At 42.3% G+C, this 19,596-nt stretch overlaps 1 protein-coding gene across 6 annotated transcripts in view; it reads left to right on the top strand.

Annotated features, from left to right (window-relative positions):
- The window catches only part of HS6ST3 (heparan sulfate 6-O-sulfotransferase 3), a 637,323-nt gene extending 620,229 nt beyond the window's left edge, over positions 1–17,094 (top strand). Inside the window, exons 2-3 of one of the 6 annotated variants that reach the window (XR_012378747.1) lie at positions 6,567–7,654; positions 11,574–17,094. Coding sequence is in view for 1 of the 6 variants with exons in the window: in XM_025874798.2 (XP_025730583.1) it covers positions 6,567–7,275 (709 nt within the window). In the remaining 5 variants the exon portion in view is untranslated. Of the gene's footprint in view, positions 1–6,566 lie in introns of all 6 variants that reach the window. The other 5 variants (XR_012378746.1, XR_012378745.1, XR_012378744.1 and 2 more) reach the window with 5 other exon arrangements.
- Positions 17,095–19,596: the final 2,502 nt, after the last annotated feature.

Genomic DNA, 19,596 nt, shown 5'->3' with positions numbered 1-19,596 from the left:
TCTCCATTTTCTCATCACAATACTGGACATCCTTAGAAGCAGTCGCTCTGACACACACCATTATCAGACGCCGAAAGTTCTTTATTACCATACTTAACAATCACAGTTCCCAATTTCCCATTTGCTTAGAACATCATTCTTAAATTCGTTAATTTGTTTTCAAGGCTTGAATAAGAGACCTTTTCATCACCGTGTCAAAGGGCAGCCTGATTGCCAAGCTCTAACTGCCACATTGCCCCCTATCAGATACAGGATAGCGCCGATAATACTCTACAGAGATAATGAAGAATGGGTAGCCCATAATGAGTGTGAGGCTCTAAAGAGAGTCAAGAAATTAATTCCAACCTGAGCATTTGGAAAATGACTCCAGCACACAGTACAGCGGGGCAGAGGGGGAGCTAAGTTTCACTCTTTGAAAATGCACACATCAGCTTGTGTTTAAGATGTACACCGTTAAATGTCTGAACTACTCCATGGGAGGACCAAAGATCTCCATCAGATGACCCCCAAGTCTACCTTACAACTGCTCACAATGTTCTTTGTGAGATACTGAGCTTTGGCAAAACTTGATTATCTAGGGAAAACTCCATGGAAAGTCTGCGGGGCAAGAGGAAGGTGGAGAAATTGATTATTTCCCATACATTTCACAAGGTCTGGGCTAAAAGAAACCATTAGCCTGGACAACTTTTGTTGGTTAAGGCAGCAAGTTCAGTTTCCTGGGGACATGACTATCAGAATCCCTAAAATAGTAGCTGATAAAATATTTATTCATTCCACAAACACTGAACAACAGACCATCCCTGTTGTATAAGGTCATGCATCATATGCTCTGGGGGATAATGACTAAAGCATGAGGCCTGTTCAAGGGATAGGACAGTCACCAGTCACTGCAATAGAGATAAAACACGAGTGGCACAGGTTTCAGGGGAATAGAAATCCCTTCCTCAAAGGACATCACAGAAGGTTGGCTGGAGGAGTTTCTACTTGAGCCGGTTTTTCTGAATGCACAGAACCGTGGACCTTGATGATACTAAACTTTGTTGCTTGATTTAACGAGGGTTAGACTAGTGGTGGAAGGAATACATTTTTTACATGTCCCTTGTGAGCGTGGCATTTTGTAGGCTCTTCCAGATGTGTTTTCATTGGCTAGGCAAGTGATAACCTCATAAAAGTGAATCTTTTTTGAATCACCACAGGCAGGGTGATTCCAGAGACATGCACTCCTCATTCCACCATTTTGACGAACATACTAGCTCTGTCTTCTTTTTTTTTTTTCTTAAGATTTTATTTATTTGACAGAGCACAAGCAGAGGGAGAGAGAGGGAGAAGCAGGCTCCCTGCTGAGCAAGGAGCCTGATGTGGGACTCGATCCCAGGACCCTGGGATCATGACCCGGGCCAAAGGCAGCCGCTTAACCGACTGAGCCACCCAGGCGTCCCCTAGCTCTGTCTTCTTTCACTGAGGAATTGAGAAGGAAGGATTAGGTAGAAGGAAAGAAGAAAATACAGAGGAGGAAAAGGTAGTTTGGAGAAAGCTGGCAATGCGGAAATGGGGAGGGAACAATGACACATGGGTGCATGATATGAATCTGTCCCTGATTTCTTCCTTGTTAATACCAGTGGTTCTGGGCTCTTCCCCACTGGCCCTTCACCACAGCTACCAAATGTCTGTCCTGGCTCTGCCTACTTTGTCCATCCTGAACCCTGTTGCCTAATGATCAAATCAACACTTTTCCCATTTTAGCAATTGACAGTTGTTCAGAGCCCATGACTCCTTGGGGCCAGCATGCTCTTCTCACGTATGCCCTCCTACCATCTATTCATTTATTAAGCAAACATTTTGTGAAATGCACAACATGAACTTCCTGGTCTAATTAGACCACTCTGCTCTCTGTACATTCTTAACTCTTCTCTTCAGTGTTGCTTGTCCACTCCTTACCTCCATAGCTTGCTACCCAGTGTCTTTTTCTAATCTACCATCCTTACACCCACAATACTTGAGGGCATTTTATTCTTTTTTTTTTTTTAATGTTCTCCACATTTGCTAGAGCAGATCCTTACACATAACAAGCCCTCGATAAGCATGTGTTAATTCAATGGCTTGCTAATTAAAGAAATGAGCAATTATACAATAAACTGCTTGGTGAAATACAGGTTCTTGAAGCAGTAGGGAAGAAAACTAGTAAACTTAACATTTTTAAAAAGCCACCTCATCGCTCCTAATTACCTGTTGTTTGAAACACTCTACTTTTTACCCAAAATCTGTGTTGAGTGTCTCCTTCTCTGCGTGTGGACCATCACAATCAAATGATGGATACGTTCGTAGATTATGTCTCTTTCTACTCTTTTCACACATTTTAGACAGTCAAAAATAATATCAGATCAGTTTTAGGAAAGGACAGAAAGTATTTATCAAAGGCAAAATTGGGGGCACCTGGGTGGCTTAGTCATTAAGGGTCTGCCTTCAGCTCAGGTCATGATCCCAGGGACCTGGGATCGAGCCCTGCATCGGGCTCCTTGCTCAGCAGGAAGCCTGCTTCTCCCTCTCCCACTCCCCCTGCTTGTGTTCCCTCTCTCGCCGTGTCTCTCTCTGTCAAATAAATAAATAAAATCTTTAAAAAAAAAAGGCAAAAGTAACCTTAGTCATTAACATACATTTATCTTCTATGATGATCATCTCTTTCATGGAGCATTGGGTGTTGAACTTCTGCCATGAGTATGACTTTGGGTGAAGTGTTCTGGGACCTGAGGCCTGAGTCCAGGTTTCAAAGAGGAGATTTAAGGGTAGAGGTGACCAAGACATTCACATGGAAGTTAAAAGTGCAGCAAGCGATGTAGTAAAACCCTCGAGACTGGAAAAGTCAGGCAAGATGGATAGGAGGCTTGAGTTGGGCCCCAAAAGACCAGGAAGTTTTTCACAGGATGCAGATGAGCAAAGGACAAGGCAAAGACGGAGGGAAGGCGGTCATGCCTCTGTGCTGCATTCAGAATTGCACGACATGATTACTTCACAGCAGAGCAAGACGCTGAAGCAGCTGTGAAAAAGTGTGTGTTCTGTGCCTCTGAACTTGAGGACGCCGCAATGGCCCCTATGATCATTTTCTGTTAAAACGATCATTGAACTGACCAAGGTGCCCTGTTCCCTAATCTTCCTGAGTACACGTGTATTTGCCATCATTACCTTAGGGCCCCAAGAATGACAATTCTAAAGAGCTGCAATTGCCTTACAGACGCCCTTAAATGAATTCACCCAAACTCTCAGTGAAGGAAGTGGCAAACAGCTGACCTGCTGATAGAACACTGTCACCGACAAATAAAGTTATCTGTCTTGGAGATTGCTCTGGTCCCGGGAGATTGGTAGAACATTCCCTTAACATGGTAGTTAGCATTTCTTTCACTGCACCAAAATCCCTGAGTGCTGGCGATCCCCTTGAGGGCAACGTGTTAGTAATCTCTGAGTCCCCGATGCCTCCCCCGGGTGTTTGGCAAACACGATGTTCGATTAACGTTTGCAGAATTAACAGATCCCTTTGCTGGAGAGCTGCTTGTCCTTCTCTGTTTTGTTTTACCGTCCATTGTGCTGTTGAACAAGTAAAGCCTAAAAAGGGAAACTTGCAAATTCCAGTGGTACAGAACCCTCTAAGATTTCTCCCTAGAAACTGAATTGGGTGTTTGGAGAGCAGAAGAAAATGAGTTCGCCTTGTTTTGGAGATTCAAAAACTGGAACAAAGCTTGTGTACAACAACCACCAATGACGTAGCCATCATTTCAATACTGATCTTTGCAGTTTTTTATCTGAAAGTAGAGAAGCAAATGAAAAAAGAAAAAAATAGAAATGAGAAAAGGTGATTCCCAGGATCAATTTTACGTGTTTTTGCTTTCTCCAATAGTTGAGTGCTCTTCAACCCTGTTGGCTTATTTTTCCTATTTTTCTAACTTTCTATTTTGCCCCCTTGGCAGGATTTAAACAAATAAACAAAACATACATGAGAATATGTCTGACTAAAGCAATACCCAAATGCTATATGAGCCACTCCATTCCAGAACCACGAGATGGGACAGGTTTGTACTTCACAATATAAATGTCCCACCTGTACATTTTTGTGTCTTGATGTCAGAGTTTTATTTACAAATTGATCTCTTATCAATTCAATCTCCAGTCATTCAATTGGCTGGTAGACCTTGCAGACATTTGGGACTTATTTTACTCATGTAAGCATCACCCTATGATTTGGCTAGTCATTGTTAAGTGCAATGTTAAATTGAATGACGTTAAATTTGAAACCAATACCATTTTAAGCCACACCAGCTTCAGTCAGCTTTGAGACAAATTTAAGTTTCCAATGGAATGAAAGCCCCAGGAAGTCTATGGCCAGTTTTTCCCGAGTGAGACAAAAGCCACTAAGCTTCCACGAATAGGTTCCAGGTAAACCCTTATGTCATAAACCATTGTAATTCTTGCCCCTAAGATCCTTCAGCTCTTATGATTATTTTAAAAATCAGGATCGTTTCTAAATCTGAGACACACGAATGAGGTTGAGACTTATCCATTGATCATCATCATCTTTTTTCCTTAAATCCTCTTTTTGTGTTATCTGTTTTGCCCAATTATAGGAAGATTATAAATGTCCCATTTGTGACTCCATGTAAAGATCTCTCTGATTTAAATTCTTCTGTCTGGATGTGTTTGGCAGCCTTAACCCACCTGAGTTACATCACTATCATCATTCTTGTGTTTCTATATTTATTATGCACTTGCTTTGTGAAATAAAAATCAGTCTCTGCTTGTAAAATTGAAACATAGACAAGTCCTGACATAGGACCAAAGCAAGATTAATAAATGACCTGTCATATAATATTCAACCATAGTAACAGCCACTCCAAACAAAACTTTCCCGTCGACATTTCCTTGTGGAGCCCAGAAGCTGTGTCAGTCCTTTTCTGCCTTCCCTACTGACCTTTCAGGAAATTTCCTTCCACTGATGAAATTGTCATTCCGTCACTACAAAAAACAGAGTAATGTAAAATGATGATTGGCAAAGGCAAGGGCTCAGGCTGGCCTGTCTGTGGCCGTCTCAGCACGTTCCTCTTTCTAATTTAAGGAGAAGCTAGCGTTTCTTAAGATACTGTAGTTCTCTTAGCACATTTCAAAACGGTCTGGCTAGGCATTCAAAAGAACCGAATATAGTAAATGTAGAGTTTTAAATATTATAGTTCATTGATTCCTTTTTTTTAAAAGCAGCATAAAAAAGCACTACACCCTTAAAGCCCTTCTGTTGGTCATTGCTTTTACTGGGTATTAATTTCTTTTAAAAGTCAGTTTCGCTTGGCCAAGGGAAGCCCCGTGTTCCTTTCACAGCTCTTTAGGATCATGTGCCTGCTCAGGGGACCCCCTCTGCTCAGGGGTAGCTCCTGTGACAGTGGTGGGTGGGCAGCCTGTTCCGTAGGCAGGCTGTTCAAATTAGGAGAAGGATTTTGCTCATTTTAAATCAACAGTTACTTTCCTCTAATGCTTTGTGTTGTGTCTTTACCTGTCGACTTTTCCAACTCTCTTCTTGCCTCTCTACACTTTTCTTGCCCCTTGAAGCCAAAAGCACCCTGATCTTTACTGGATCATCCTGAAGCTAACCATTTAAAAATATATATATATTTCTTTTCAAGGTTCCATTTGATGCCATTAGCTAAGACCTGTGATTACAATAACCACAGCACCTGACAATAGGCATTCAATACATTTTAATTATATTTTTGTTTTTAAAATATCAATATTGTGCACAGGAAAGCACAGAGGCATTAAAATCAATAGACCTAGACTCCATTGCAGTTCACATATTAATTTGTCCTAGGATCTTGGGCTAAATTCTCAGTCTCTATGTTCTCAGCTTAAAAAAAAAAAAAAAGTAATAATAAAGCCCATTTGACAAAACTGTGCTGAGGATTATCAGTGCTAGTATCATAAAGTACCTATCACAGTTCCCAGTACGTAGTAGGTGCTCAATAAATATCGGTCTCCACACACAACACATCTTCCCCCCAACCCCACCTACCTTGTAAGCCAGAACAGCAGTGTAAACAGAAAAGACTAAGGAGGCTTGGCTTCTAGCTTTGCCCTTTTTAGTCCCACAACCTTGGATAAATCACTTCACCTCCACACATGTTTCCTTATCACATAGTCCCACATCTGCTACAAATAAAATATTGGCTGGGGAGTAACTTTCAAAAATCTTGGTGTGTTCTCTTATTGTAAGGTATTATTTCCAGTAGCAATTTATCAATGAATAAACTGCTGAATGAATGAATTGCCCATCGCCCCCACCGCCTCCCTCCCCACACTGGAGCAGGGAGGAAACATCAACAAATGGTGTTGAAAACCAGTCCACGCATGTTTATGAAAACACGCATATATGGGGGCATTTGCCTGATAGGTGCAAATGCAGGCAACTGCTCTCACCCGAACATTTGGCAGAAGAACCTGTTGACTCAGTGCTGCTATAAACACTATGGAGGTTCAGAATCCCAGCGCTGTCATTGTCAAAGGCTGACACTCTTCCTTCTCATTTCTTCCAGGAATTTCTATTACATCACCATGTTACGGGACCCGGTGTCGCGCTACCTGAGCGAGTGGAAACACGTCCAGAGAGGGGCCACGTGGAAAACCTCCCTCCACATGTGTGATGGGAGAAGCCCCACCCCCGATGAGCTGCCCACCTGCTACCCCGGGGATGACTGGTCTGGGGTCAGCTTGCGGGAGTTCATGGACTGCACCTACAACCTGGCCAACAACCGCCAGGTGCGCATGCTGGCCGACCTCAGCCTGGTGGGCTGCTACAACTTGACTTTCATGAATGAGAGCGAGAGAAACACCATCCTGCTGCAGAGCGCGAAGAACAACCTGAAGAACATGGCCTTCTTTGGGCTCACGGAATTCCAGAGGAAGACACAGTTTCTCTTTGAGAGGACATTCAACCTCAAGTTCATCTCCCCCTTCACGCAGTTCAACATCACGCGGGCTTCCAACGTGGACATCAACGAGGGCGCCCGCCAGCGCATCGAGGAGCTCAACTTCCTGGACATGCAGCTTTACGAGTACGCGAAAGACCTCTTCCAGCAGCGCTACCACCACACCAAGCAGCTAGAGCACCAGAGGGACCGGCAAAAGAGGCGGGAGGAGCGCAGGCTGCAGCGGGAGCATAGGGGCCACCGGTGGCCCAAAGAGGATGGGAACACAGAGGGGGCGGTCACTGAGGACTACAATAGCCAGGTGGTGAGATGGTGACCCCCTGCCCTCTCCTTCCTCAGGAGGGGGAGGATGAGCAGGTGCACTGACCTTCTGTGGCGTTGGCTACCTTGGAGGATGATGGGCCGTTCTAAGGACATCTGGCTGTATGTGGCTTGATTTGGACACCTGCTTCCTCTTTGTCTTCATCCTTATCCAGCTGGAGATGACCTGTCTTCTTCTTTTTTTTTCCTCGACATTTTTCCATCCATGATATTAAGTAGGGTAGGAATGCATCCAACAGAGACGTCCTTAGGAGGTCAAGGAGGGAAGTACCAGAAAGGAAACTGTTCTTGAAGACATCCTTTGCAGTACCATGGGAACCCACAGAGGCACACATGAAAAGCCAAATTATGGCTTGGATGTTCTGCTGAAACTGGTCTGTTTCACACTGTCTCTGTAATGGAAATATTGGTTCTGTCCAGAGAGAGAGAGAGAGAGAGAGAAAGAAGTCCCTTTCAGGCCTTAGATGAGGTTTAATGCCAACCCTCACTTGAATGTTGGCTCTCATCTTGAACCCTGTTTGAATGTGGTTTAAATCATAAGTCACAGTGTTTTGTTGTTGCAGTTGTTTTTAAACAAGATTACCCTGCTATTGACCATCGTTCAAGACTTACACCCCACAAAGCCCCTGCATCTTAGTAGGGAGCCATGCTTCCTCCCCCATCTTTAAGGGACCAGCTAGTGGAATCGGGACAGGTGTGCCTGGCCCCTGAGAAATGAACATTGGTAGGGGCATTTAGGAGAAAATGTGCTTATTAACTAAGACCTAAGGAGATTACACGTTACCGATTTTATTTTCATTCAAAAAGAATTGACTAATAAATTAAGGCGGGGGGAAGCAGGAGGATAACTATATGATGTCTCACATTTCCAAACGGGCTACAGAACTTTTAGCTTTTTTTCTGGGATATTTCTGTTTTACCTCTTTGGAGCAGTCATCTTTGATATGGTACTGCCAAGTTTGAAATTCTGTTATCACAGAGACAAGCAAGTTTAAAAAGAATTTGGCCCGAAGATTAGGAGTTTAGCAGGCCCGTATGCAAAAGATCGTCAGGGTCACTAAATAAGTAACTGCTTTAGGCCAGGAGACGCGGAACTCAATGGGCCGGTTGTCCAAGAGTTGAGACAGACTCTACCTCCCAACACCTTGAATATCTCCAGCCTGGTGACTTTCTTCTCCCCCACTTGATCTTTGCCTGTGGTTCGGCCGTGGCTGCAGCTCGGGCTGGAGGACAGGAAAAGGTGCCTCATTGCCAATTGCGTCTTATTTTCAATTTTTCCCAGTCACGACTACAAGAACACAAAGTCTGTCGAATCATCAGGGGAGAAGTATGGAAAAGGGAATAAAAAAGCCTTGCCTGGCATTCAGGAGCGGGATCAGAGTGGGTAGAAAGTTTCACAACATCGATCTGATCAATCCTATCAAGGAGCTCAAGGCAAAATGAGTGAAACCCCTAAATCAGATTGAAAAGCCTATTTCATTGATATCTAGCATGTTTGATGTTTAAACCAGCCTTACATAAGCCACATCGCAGCCTCCAGAATACTCTCGCTGGGGTTGAGAGTCCATCAACCCACAAGCATTCATGGAGTGCATGCCTGTAGAGAGGGGAGCCCAGGGTCTCCATCAGAGAGATTTGGAGAAGCAGCTTCAATTCTTCTCTCATTACCCTTGGCTTCATCTGTCATGTGAGGGAAGGCATTATTGGGGACCTCCCTTGTGTCACTTATGTGGGAGGCCCTCTTCATACCTTAAATCTATTCACAACAAGGTAGATATTATTAAGCCCAGTTACGTAGATAAGAAAATTGAAACCCACAGACAATAGGCAGCTTCCTTGTGGATTGTATGCTAGGTCTGGCCGACTGCAGAGTGCAAGCTCTTTTGACTCCATCCTGTTTTTCATGTGGGACAAAAGCTTCCTGCCAGTCATGCAAGAAGCCAGCTATTAGAGTCCAGAAGGCTTTGCCGCTGACCCATGTGTGGGGCACAACTCTGATGACCCTGAGCCGGCCGTGACCCAGAGCCATGCTGCCTTGTGTGAGTCCAGCCCTCTCCACCTCCCTGACCCACCAGCAAGCTGAGAGATTGATGATTTCTTAGGCACTTGTACTTTTTGAGACCTCTATGTTAAAGGGACCAAATCAATATTGCTTGTTAGTGGGTAGAAATTAGACTCACAAAATATTAGCGTTTCCCTTATCACTGATTTGTTCCTGAGGTTGAGAGGGAAGAGAATACAGCTACTATTAATGAGCAGCTTTCTCTCTCTCTCTCTTTGCATTTTGATGTTAGGATCTAATGTTCTGCCTAGAATGGCAGAACTGCAAATTGTCCTTCAGCCAGCCACTGTGACACACACACACACACACACACGCACGCACACACACGCGCACACACAATAACAATCCAGTGTTTTGTCATGTGGAAAATCAAAACAAGTTAGAAAGCATTTGGGTTGTTTTAAACTCACTTCAAATTTTTTGGCAGGGAATTCATGCATAGCTGAGACTTGGAGGCAGCCTCTGCTAACTTCACACTGCTCTTTAGGCATCTCGGGATTTATATCAAAAGACTTTCCTCGGCCTGCCACTGAAGGCATGATGTATGGTGCTCCACTTGAGACCAGATATCAGGATGTTCACAGGAGAAACCATCTCTTTGTGTTGGCCCGAGGCCAGTGCTGAGCAAATTAAAAAGACCGACGCGGGCTTCCTCCCTCATATCATTTCATTCTAAAGCAGCACGCTTGTCATATCCCTGGGGTCCTATGTTGATAGAAATGAAGAAGTAGGGACACAGTTTGTTCTTCAAAAATTGACTGCACACCTACATGCTGAGTGACGCTCAGAGGAGGGATGCCAACAGAAGACATCTGGGGCTTGGGATCCATGGGGAGTCAGCAGCTTTGAGATCCAAAACCCAATCAATTCCAGATACATTGGTGTTAAGAGCCCAAGAGGAGGGGGAAAAATTTCTCCAGGGACTTCCACATCCTACTGACCCCTACAACTCCCAGGTAGACATTCCTTCCCTTATCTTGACAAGGGCAGCCCCAGATTGGGATGGGGTGACCTTGTGTGCATGTTTGTATGTGTGTTTAAATTACCATCGTGGACATACCATCTCTTCTGTCTCCTTTTAACCTTTTGGCAGCCTATTCTTGGGAACCAGAGAAAACCTGCCCTGAGAATTCTTTGGATACTCCTAATAACTAATAACATTAGTAATCAGTGTTGGGCAACAGCTAAGGATATCATGTGTGCTATGGTTTCTTATCATCTCAAGGAGGTAACTTTTTCATAGTTTAATCAAGGGTTTAAAATATGAGGACTTGTTCAAAAGTCTGAGTAGAGATAGTATTTATATGGGGAAGAAAGTCTACCAGAAGGAGACCTGGCAAGGAGACAAGCATAGATCATTAAAAAACAAACATTCAGTCCATAGGATAGGATTCCCATTTGGCTACTTTAAGAGAGAAACTCAAAATAATAGTGACTTCAATGAGATCAAAAGCCGTTGTCCTCTCATTTAAAAGGCAAACTTGTTGGATAGCTCTGGTGAGTGCCATTAAAGAAGTCCAGGCCCCCTTCTGTTGCTCTTTCATACTAACATGTGCCTTCCAACTCGTGGTCCAAAGTGACTGCTGAGGCTCCTGCCATCTCATTTGTATTTCAGACAACCGAGAGGATGGGGAAGGAAGTTGCAGATATCACTTCCACTTACATCTCATGGGCTAGAACCTAGTCATTAGCTACAAGTAAATGCAAAGGAGGCCAGGAAATGTCTTCATTATTGGTTGCCATGTGCCTTGATAAACAGGGGGGGAGGGTTCTATTATTAAAGAAACAATGTAAAAATTAATACTGATAAAACTATCAGTCTCTGACACAAAAGGGAATTGAAAAATATTTCAAGTGCTTTTCACAGTTATCTATTTCATCATACGTTTTGCAAAGGAGAAGATTAAAATTCATAGCTTTGTGTAGTACTTAATGTTTTCAAAACGTTTGTACATTTAGGATCCCGTTTGATCTTCACTACTTTCTCATATGTTAGATACATAGGACCTCTATTCATTATCCCACCTGGTAGTTTCCAGTGGAGCTTCAGGGATGTGAAAAGATTTCTCAGTTCGAGTTTATCAACAAGAAAGTTGCTCAGAGCCCCCAGTCTTGACTTCATAGCCTTCCTTATGACTTTATGCTGCTCAGCATCAGTATCAGGATTGGGAATTGCAAGGATATGAAATCTAAGTCTTTACTGATTTATATCTTTCCTTACCTTCTTGTAGAACTGCAGTGACATAGAAGAGGCCAAGGAGACTGGTAGAGTTGGCTCACTACCCCTGCCTCCAGTGAGGAATCATCTTGTTAGGAGTGAAATGTCCAAGAGATGGGCAGCGTTTCAGGGGAAACTGTAAAGCACAGAAGCTCCAACACCTCACGCTGGCTGTTCACCCCAGCCAATCCGAAACTGATTCAAGATGAAGGCTGAGGGAATGTGCTCACAACTCCTTAGGGAAGCTCAGTGTCAGAAATATCTCGAATCAGTACCAGCCTGAATAGTGAGATGTAAGGGATGATCAATAGAACCCCTGCTCAAAAAAAAAAAAAACTCCCTTCCTCCCTACTTCTTCTCCAGGTCTCTGGAATTTTATCAGCAACTTACTGCTTTGGTTCTTAAAGGTTTTCTTTGGTGTTAAATGAGTCCCTGTGCACCCTGCTCATTTGCCGGAGAGAGGAAATGCAGGAGTTGCTGTCTTAGGCTAACATCTTCACACAGTTTATCAGATTCCTCTCCCACCATGACCTCTAGCTGAGAAGAAAGTCCTGTATAATGGGATCATGCAAGGGTGGGGGTTAGAAAGTGTAGGGGAAAGTAGAGAGGAAAGTAGGGCTCCTAAAAGGGAAGCAGGTCTTTCAAAGGTGGAAAGATGAGGAATTAAATATGTGTCAGGAAATCCTGAAAAACAAAAAAATGACATACAGTTTCTGTCCTCGAGAACAAGGGCAGACTGGAGACATGTGGACTGTAATTCTTTGGGCCATTTTAAGGAGCTGACAAGGGCATGAGGCTCAGGAAACAGGACCAGAGCATTGGCAGCATTTTAGGGACTGAAGTAAAGGCTGAATGAGTTGGTGGGTTCGGATCCAAGGGAAAGCTGGACTGAGGCAAAGGGTACCCCAGTCTGATCACAGCTGTGTCTCCAAGGCTTTCCTTTCTTGTAATTAGTGTGCCTCCACTGGTCATCAAAACTTCAGCTGAACGTCTTCCGGCTGGGTCTCAGGGCTGGCTGAGTCTGAGGACTCCCCCCCACCCCCCACCAGCCACGGCACCTCTGGGGAGCATGCAGCCTTTCCTTCTCCAAGTCACCTCCTTTAGTCCCTTCCTCCATTTTCTATGAGACATTATCCTGCTATGCTCTCACCATATTCACCTGGACACTTCCGAACTAATTCCCTAAAACTTTGAATGAGCCCTTCTGGGCAAGTGGGCAGGTTCTGAGACCTGTGTGTTTTGTAGCCTCATGGATGGAACGGACATGGACCCATCACACTGCACACTGACAGAACCAACCTTCCTTGCAGAAGTGCTGAGACTTCCAGACGACTGGCCTTGCCACGAACACCAGCAACATCTGTAAGACAAAAGCCCCAGGACTTCCAGGCAAGGACTCGAGGTAACCTAACAGAACTCCCCATCTGAGAACGCCAAAGCACAGATGTTTCTTAAGCCTGTGTTCTAAGTTGTCTATGGAAAAGCCTGCAACAGTCATCCTTTGACGTGTTACACGTTCTGCTGCTCTGTGGGAACTCATCAAAGGGCCAGATGTCAGTGCTGAAAAACCTCAGTTCTTGCCGGGGAACACCGTGTTCTAAGGAAGCAGAGTTTGTGTGATTTAGTTGTCGCCACTATTTGCCTTCCACCAACCTCTTACGTTTCTAATTTCTTATGTTTTAATCCTTTTTGTTTGTTTGTTTGTTTGTTTTGCGTGTGTTTTTGTCCCCCCGGAAGTACTTTCTGGGCTCTTTTGCATTCTTTTTCATTTAATGTATCAAAGATGAAACATGTTGGAAAGAAAAATCTAGACTTTTATCTGGTGCCCCACTTTAGATGTAAAGATAGTTATTCAATAGATAGTAAATTATTTCACCTACGAGATATTTCCTTTTGTTTCTGTGCAATAATATGTATGAACTCGGGTACTAGGAGATTGTATTGTGACATTATCAACCCTTATTGCTATTTAAAAAACGATAGTTTGTAGAACTGAGGATCTCCATTGATGTGAAGCACAATTTAATGAATAAGTTAACATATTAAACTGTTGTGATGTCAAGAACAATTGTTTTCCCCCGTGATTTTGTTAGACATTTTTGCAAAATGAGAGAAGTTGGTCAAACACTTTAAGGGATTTATGGAAATTGAATCCTCGGGATCAGCTTTGTCAAACTCTAAAAAAAAAATCCATGCTTTGGATACAAATGTGGCTATTGGATGTGAAGCTTCAGAAACATAAAGGACAAAGAAAATATAGATTGAAACAATTTAAAATCTCCGAGGCCAGGGAGGATTTCACAGGCTCTCAAACACATAAGCTTCTAGAACGGTGCTTTTCAGTGGCCCTCCTTGTTTTTCGCCCACCTTGGCACATTGAAATTCACTTTGAAAGGTGGGAAAGAAGCCTGGAGAGGAAGAGGGTGGTGGGAAACACAAAGCGGGAACTGAAGCAAAGCTGTCTGGCACTGACTCGAAAAGAAAGAAAAGAGAAAAGGAAGGAAAAGAGGGAGAGAGGGACGGGGAGACAGGGAGACAAAATGGAAGCAAAAAAATACAACAATGGCAACTGCTGTGGGTCTCTCCACAATTTCAAAGTGTAGGGTTGGTCCACATCGATTTTTAAATCAATACCTAGTTCCTATAACAAATGCAAAGAAAGAGAAAATTAGTTTCTAGGAGAGAAAAGTCCCTTCATTCAAAAATCCCTTGAATGGTGGGTGCCTTTTATCATTTTCTGTTTGTTCTGTAGAAGTGGGATTTGTGGATTCCTTCCTTGCTTATAGGTTCGTGAGATTTAAAGCCTTAGAAAAATGTCATTTGACCATGTCCCTCTGACTCATGGGAATCATAGGCAAAGTCACCTTGACTCCAGAGCAATTGCAGTGGCCTTAGGAGAGGCTTCAAAGACAATAGAAGTTAAAGCCAAACACACGAGCACGCATGCGCATGCGCACCCCTACCCCAACCCCCTGCCCCCCGCACAGACGTTTTGCGGGCTTCTGTCTTCCAAGAAAAAAAAAAAAAAACATAAGTTGAGAGAACTAAGAAACACTGAAGATTTACTTCTTTCCCCCATTCACCATGAAAATAGTGTTCAAGATAAGACTGGAAATGTCAAAAATATTATTGAAAATCTGCTCTCAATATAGTAAGGTTTCCCTTTCACAGATCAGTTTTCATACAAAATAAATTTGAAAAATAATAGAATCTAGTTTAGCATAATTATGTCTTTTATATATGATGTTAATTTTTATGATTACAAAGTAATATGTGACCTGAGATCATTTGAAAATACGTGAGAAGAAATGCATGTATAAAAGAGCCATATCCTGACATGATTTTGATCTATTTTCTTTCATTTTTTTATGTATTGGCAATTAGAGTAAAATTTTAAGTAACAAATGTTTTAGCGATTTAGAATCAGACAATCTATATAATGGAAATACATATTTTAACCTCTTAATGCCCATTCTTGGAAACACAGTTTTAATAGCTGCATGTAATTCTACCGTTCTGATATTTTGGGGGCATTCTTTTCATTTTCAATATTCCCACTGATGTAACTGACACTGAAATGAATATATTTGTACGTAAGTAGCATCTCCGTGAGTGTCTCTGTATACTGGTGGGAGAGAGGATAGTGGACCCTTGATTGTATCTCCCCAACAACTGAGAAAGAAAAAATCTTCAAGATTGTCAAAATTGCATGCATGCAATGAATTGTGGAAAAAATCAAAATGAAAATTATCGACTCAAGGAAAAATACCTATATCTCTCCAGAACCACCCTTCTGTTCCTGGATGGAAGCGCTCATTCCCCAAGAGGCTGGGGAGTGTGGCTGCTGACTGAGAGCTGTCATCTGAGGCTCTCTCGAGGACGTGCCAACCCCCAGGTCATGCCACCTGTCGAGGCCAGTTCATCTCGAGTGACGTGGCTGGGGAGGCCAAGGCCAGGACTTTTAAGTGGGGACTTCTCAGCTCCAAAGCACTCTGTAGGGTCAGCTAAGGATTTCACTGTAACGCGCCTTTCTGCCTCTGCCACTCCTGCGCGCCCCCCCCCACCCCCACCCCCAGGTTGTTCCCAGTCAATTTTCCGCACACACGCCGCCACCGCAGACTCTGCTCTCCCGGCACCGAGATTTGCCCACGCTCTAGCCTCCGGGGCTCTGTTCTAGCTCCCGTCTTCTTTGGAGCTCAGCTGTTTTGGAGAGTTATTCTGGCATATTTTGTCCAACATTTCTACTTGTTTATGGTTGAAAGAGGAATCTGTGTTAGCTCAGTCTGACAAGTTTCTAGAAACAAGTCTGTTCTTAAATTTTTCAATCTCCTTCGCTTCTCTATTTCCATCGCTTTTTCATTATTCACCGCTTCGTCACGTTCTATTTTGAAACTCCGGATTTTCACAAATAAACTTTCACTCCCTTTCTGCTTTGGGGGGTTCTCCTCTGTGTTTGCTCAGCCCTTTCATAAACCTCTCTGTTGTAGTCATTCTCTTTAATAATATTTTTTTCTTTTCCGATTAATGCTTATATTTTACTTTATCATTCCACTTCTTAATTTTCAAGTATTAATCTTACATTTAGGCTTGCATTTTTCATCTTAACTTTTTTTATTTATAGTTTTTTTCATTGGTCTAATTTTTTATCTTTTATTTCAAATCCCACCAATTTCATCTAACTCGTACTGCTTCAATTTTCTCCAAAAGTTCATTTCAGTTTGTCATTATTGGTTGTAACTCACCCTTTCCTTTACTTTGAAACAAACTTATTTATTCCTATTGTCATTGATCAACATGTTGTGCTCAGATAAATCTGCCTGCATAGTTTCTGCTTTCAAAACTCTACCGAGGTTCCTTTGGGGCTTTATTTTTTTTTTAAGGTTTTATTTATTTATTTCAGAGAGAGAGCATGAGCTGGGGGAGTGGGGGGCAGGGGAAGAGGGAGAAGCAGGCTCCCCAGTGAGCAGGGAGCCCGACAAAGGGCTCAATCCCAGGACCCTGAGATCATGACCTGAGCTAAAGGCAGACACTTAACCGACTGAGCCACTCAGGCGCCCCACCTTTGGGGCTTTATAAGTGATCAGTTTTTGTAAAATTTTATGGATATCGAAAAAGGAAGTGTATTGCATTATCAATTATACACATACACACACACACACACACACAAAGTATACATATGTAATACATAGATATCCTGGTCAATACATAGATATCCTGGTATATAATCAAGTGATTACTATATATGTGTATATATAATTATATGTATATTATATATGTATACTCTGTGTATGTATTTATATTATATAGAGATATCTCTACTGTATACATGTATATGTCTGTGTGTCTGTATGTGTATATATATATATATAAATTATCAAAGACAGAGTGCATACTAAAATGTGTGTATCATTTCATAACAGTTTTTAGCTTATATAGTTTGGTGATTTGTTATTTAGTATTTATGACTTCCATATTCTTTATTGATGAGGCTACCATTTTCAATATAAAATGACCCCTTTTGTATCATTTCATAATACTTTTTGCCTTCAATTCTACTTTCATTGTAATATTGTTTTCAACTTTTTGTAATTTGCAATTAACATGTGGTTTATTTTTTCTTCACATAATTTGAGTCATGGTCTTAATTGGAAAAGTGTTATAATTTATAGATTATAGTCTTCTGTATTTTATGATTTCTATTACTTATGCTTCTTTTCTGTTTCGTTTTCTGTTGTTTTGATAGGCTATAATTTCTTTGGAATCAGTGGCAAGAATGCAATCATAGTTACTTGGCTTTCCTTGTGTAATTTGAAGATATCCACATTTATGTAAATGCAAGCATTTATAGGTTTCCCTTATCCTACTTCCAAGTGTTTATTTAATACCTGAAGTAACAGCCCTGGATTAGAAATAATCTGGGAGTTTAGATTCACATTGTCACTGCTGTTGTCATACCATCATTAGAGTTAGCATTGTAATTCTATCAAAAGGAGATGGGAGAGCGAAAATTAGGCAAAGTGTTAGTTCTGTCCTAAACTGGAAATACTGAGTTACTTTCAAAGCCAAACTCTCCACACTTCTGGCTGAGGCTTGCATGTATCTGATAATTTAAATTATTTAAACAGTTGTAGCATGTGAAATAAGAAGATAGGACAATAAGGAGGACATTAGGACCTCACAGATTGGTGTTTGAAAGCCATGGGGATAGCTAGCTTTCAGGATGTCATCAGTTCCTGTGAATAATATGTTTGCTCAGTGAGAAAAATTAAAAAAAAAATTAAAGGAGTGAAAATTTTCTCAGGACTCTAGAAATGCAATTGTCCTCAAGTTTAATTTATTACTAACTAAACCCATCCTAGTATACATAAAAGGGGGATTTGAAATGACCTTCTGTAGGAGGTAGCAAGGTTTTTGGTTTTTTTTTTTTAATTTAAGAATATAATTTAAAATATTCCTGAATGAAAACACTGGCAATCTTAATATCAAGGTAGTAGTTATTGAATGAATAGAACATAAAGAATTAGTTTCTAAAAAGGTAGAGCCTTCACAACTCCACGTGGCTCACTTTATCTGGGGCACAGCCAGATGCTAATGCCCTCCCCCCCAATCTCTCTACCTACAGGCGTGGGATGACAAGAAGTCATTAACTCTTTGCAAATCAGGGCATCACTCCCAGGAGCTCTGCCAGGAAGTCTGCCAGTTAAGTTTTTTTAAACAGAAGCATATATATTACTGTTTTAAGAAGTCACTGCTGACGGTTAGTATTCCCATGTGCAGCTGCAAGTCACAGTCAATAATCCCGCCGCCACTCCCTTGCTGCTCCCCATGTGGAAGGTAGACCAGCAGCCCAGGTAGTAAGCTCCGTCACAGCTGAAGAGCCACGAACCCCATCTCATATCATTTTATTTGCTCTCTGGGAGAGGAAGCCATCCCTAGATAAGAGTCTGAACTTTAGAAAAGGTGCATGAGACATTCAGCATCAGACTATTACGTTGCACATTTATCAATTTTACTCAAAGTCATTGCAGCAAGCTTTCGTTAAATTTCAACGGACCCAAAACTCAGATTAGCAACCTTGTGTCTCCCTTAATAATTTCTATGATTGGGTTGAAGACCAGTAGAGATTCCATAATATCTTTACCACCTTCTAAATCTACAGATTGAGGACAATTTAACTTTTTTCAATGTCCCTTTCCTTCCTTTTTATTGTCCCTTCATCTTTCCATTTTAAGAAATGTTCACTAAGCTTTCTAAGAGGCAGACATGATGCTAGATGCTAAAGTTAAAAGAATAGGGTGCATCTGATGTTTTCAGCAATCTCTTCAGCACTCACAGGCCAAATGACAGGTGTGCTGGAAAAGGCTCTAACCTTGCCCCCAGCCGTACCTCCGGAAACGTCTCCAGTCTCCCAGCCATCTAGACCTGCACATGCCACCTTTCTTGTCCTGGGTTGTACACATTTTATTCTGGATCAGTGTTTGCTCTGTTGTCAGACACCGTTAGCCTGGACAGTCTTCCCTCCTCTTGTGCCGTGACCTACAACCACAGAGGAGCTCTGCCTCATCCCATGCCCGGCTCAGCACCCTGGCATCCAGCCCACACACAGGGCTGGGCTTCTGGCTGCCCAGGATTGAAGGGCAGGGGCATCCTTGGCCCCCTTTGATCCTAAATCCTAGACATAAGATCTTGAGGATCAGGGACAACTTCTGCCTGTTCACCATTGTTTAAAAACAATGACGGTGGCACATAGTAAAAAGTATATATTTGATGAATGAATTAGATGGAAAAATCAATGAGAGAGTGAATCCAACTTGTCCTCTTGGGCAAGCTAAGCAAATCCCATAGTGACCACAATGGCCCACGTTCTGATGAGTCCCAAATAGACAGTGCCCTCTAGATCCCTATCTCCCTATCTTTAGTGAACTACTGACCACCTACACCTAAATGTTTTCCACTCATCCCTCAATTCAAATTATATGAAATGAAACTTATCTGCTCCTTTTCCATCTGAAATAATCTGTGCCTCCTGCCTTACA

Source organism: Callorhinus ursinus, unplaced genomic scaffold (assembly GCF_003265705.2).
Source record: "Callorhinus ursinus isolate GAN/ISIS: 27379988/994484 unplaced genomic scaffold, GSC_fseal_2.0 scaffold7, whole genome shotgun sequence".
Classification (NCBI taxonomy): domain Eukaryota; kingdom Metazoa; phylum Chordata; class Mammalia; order Carnivora; family Otariidae; genus Callorhinus; species Callorhinus ursinus.
Note: the sequence above shows the minus strand (reverse complement) of the source record. Positions and strands in the feature narration are given on the sequence as shown.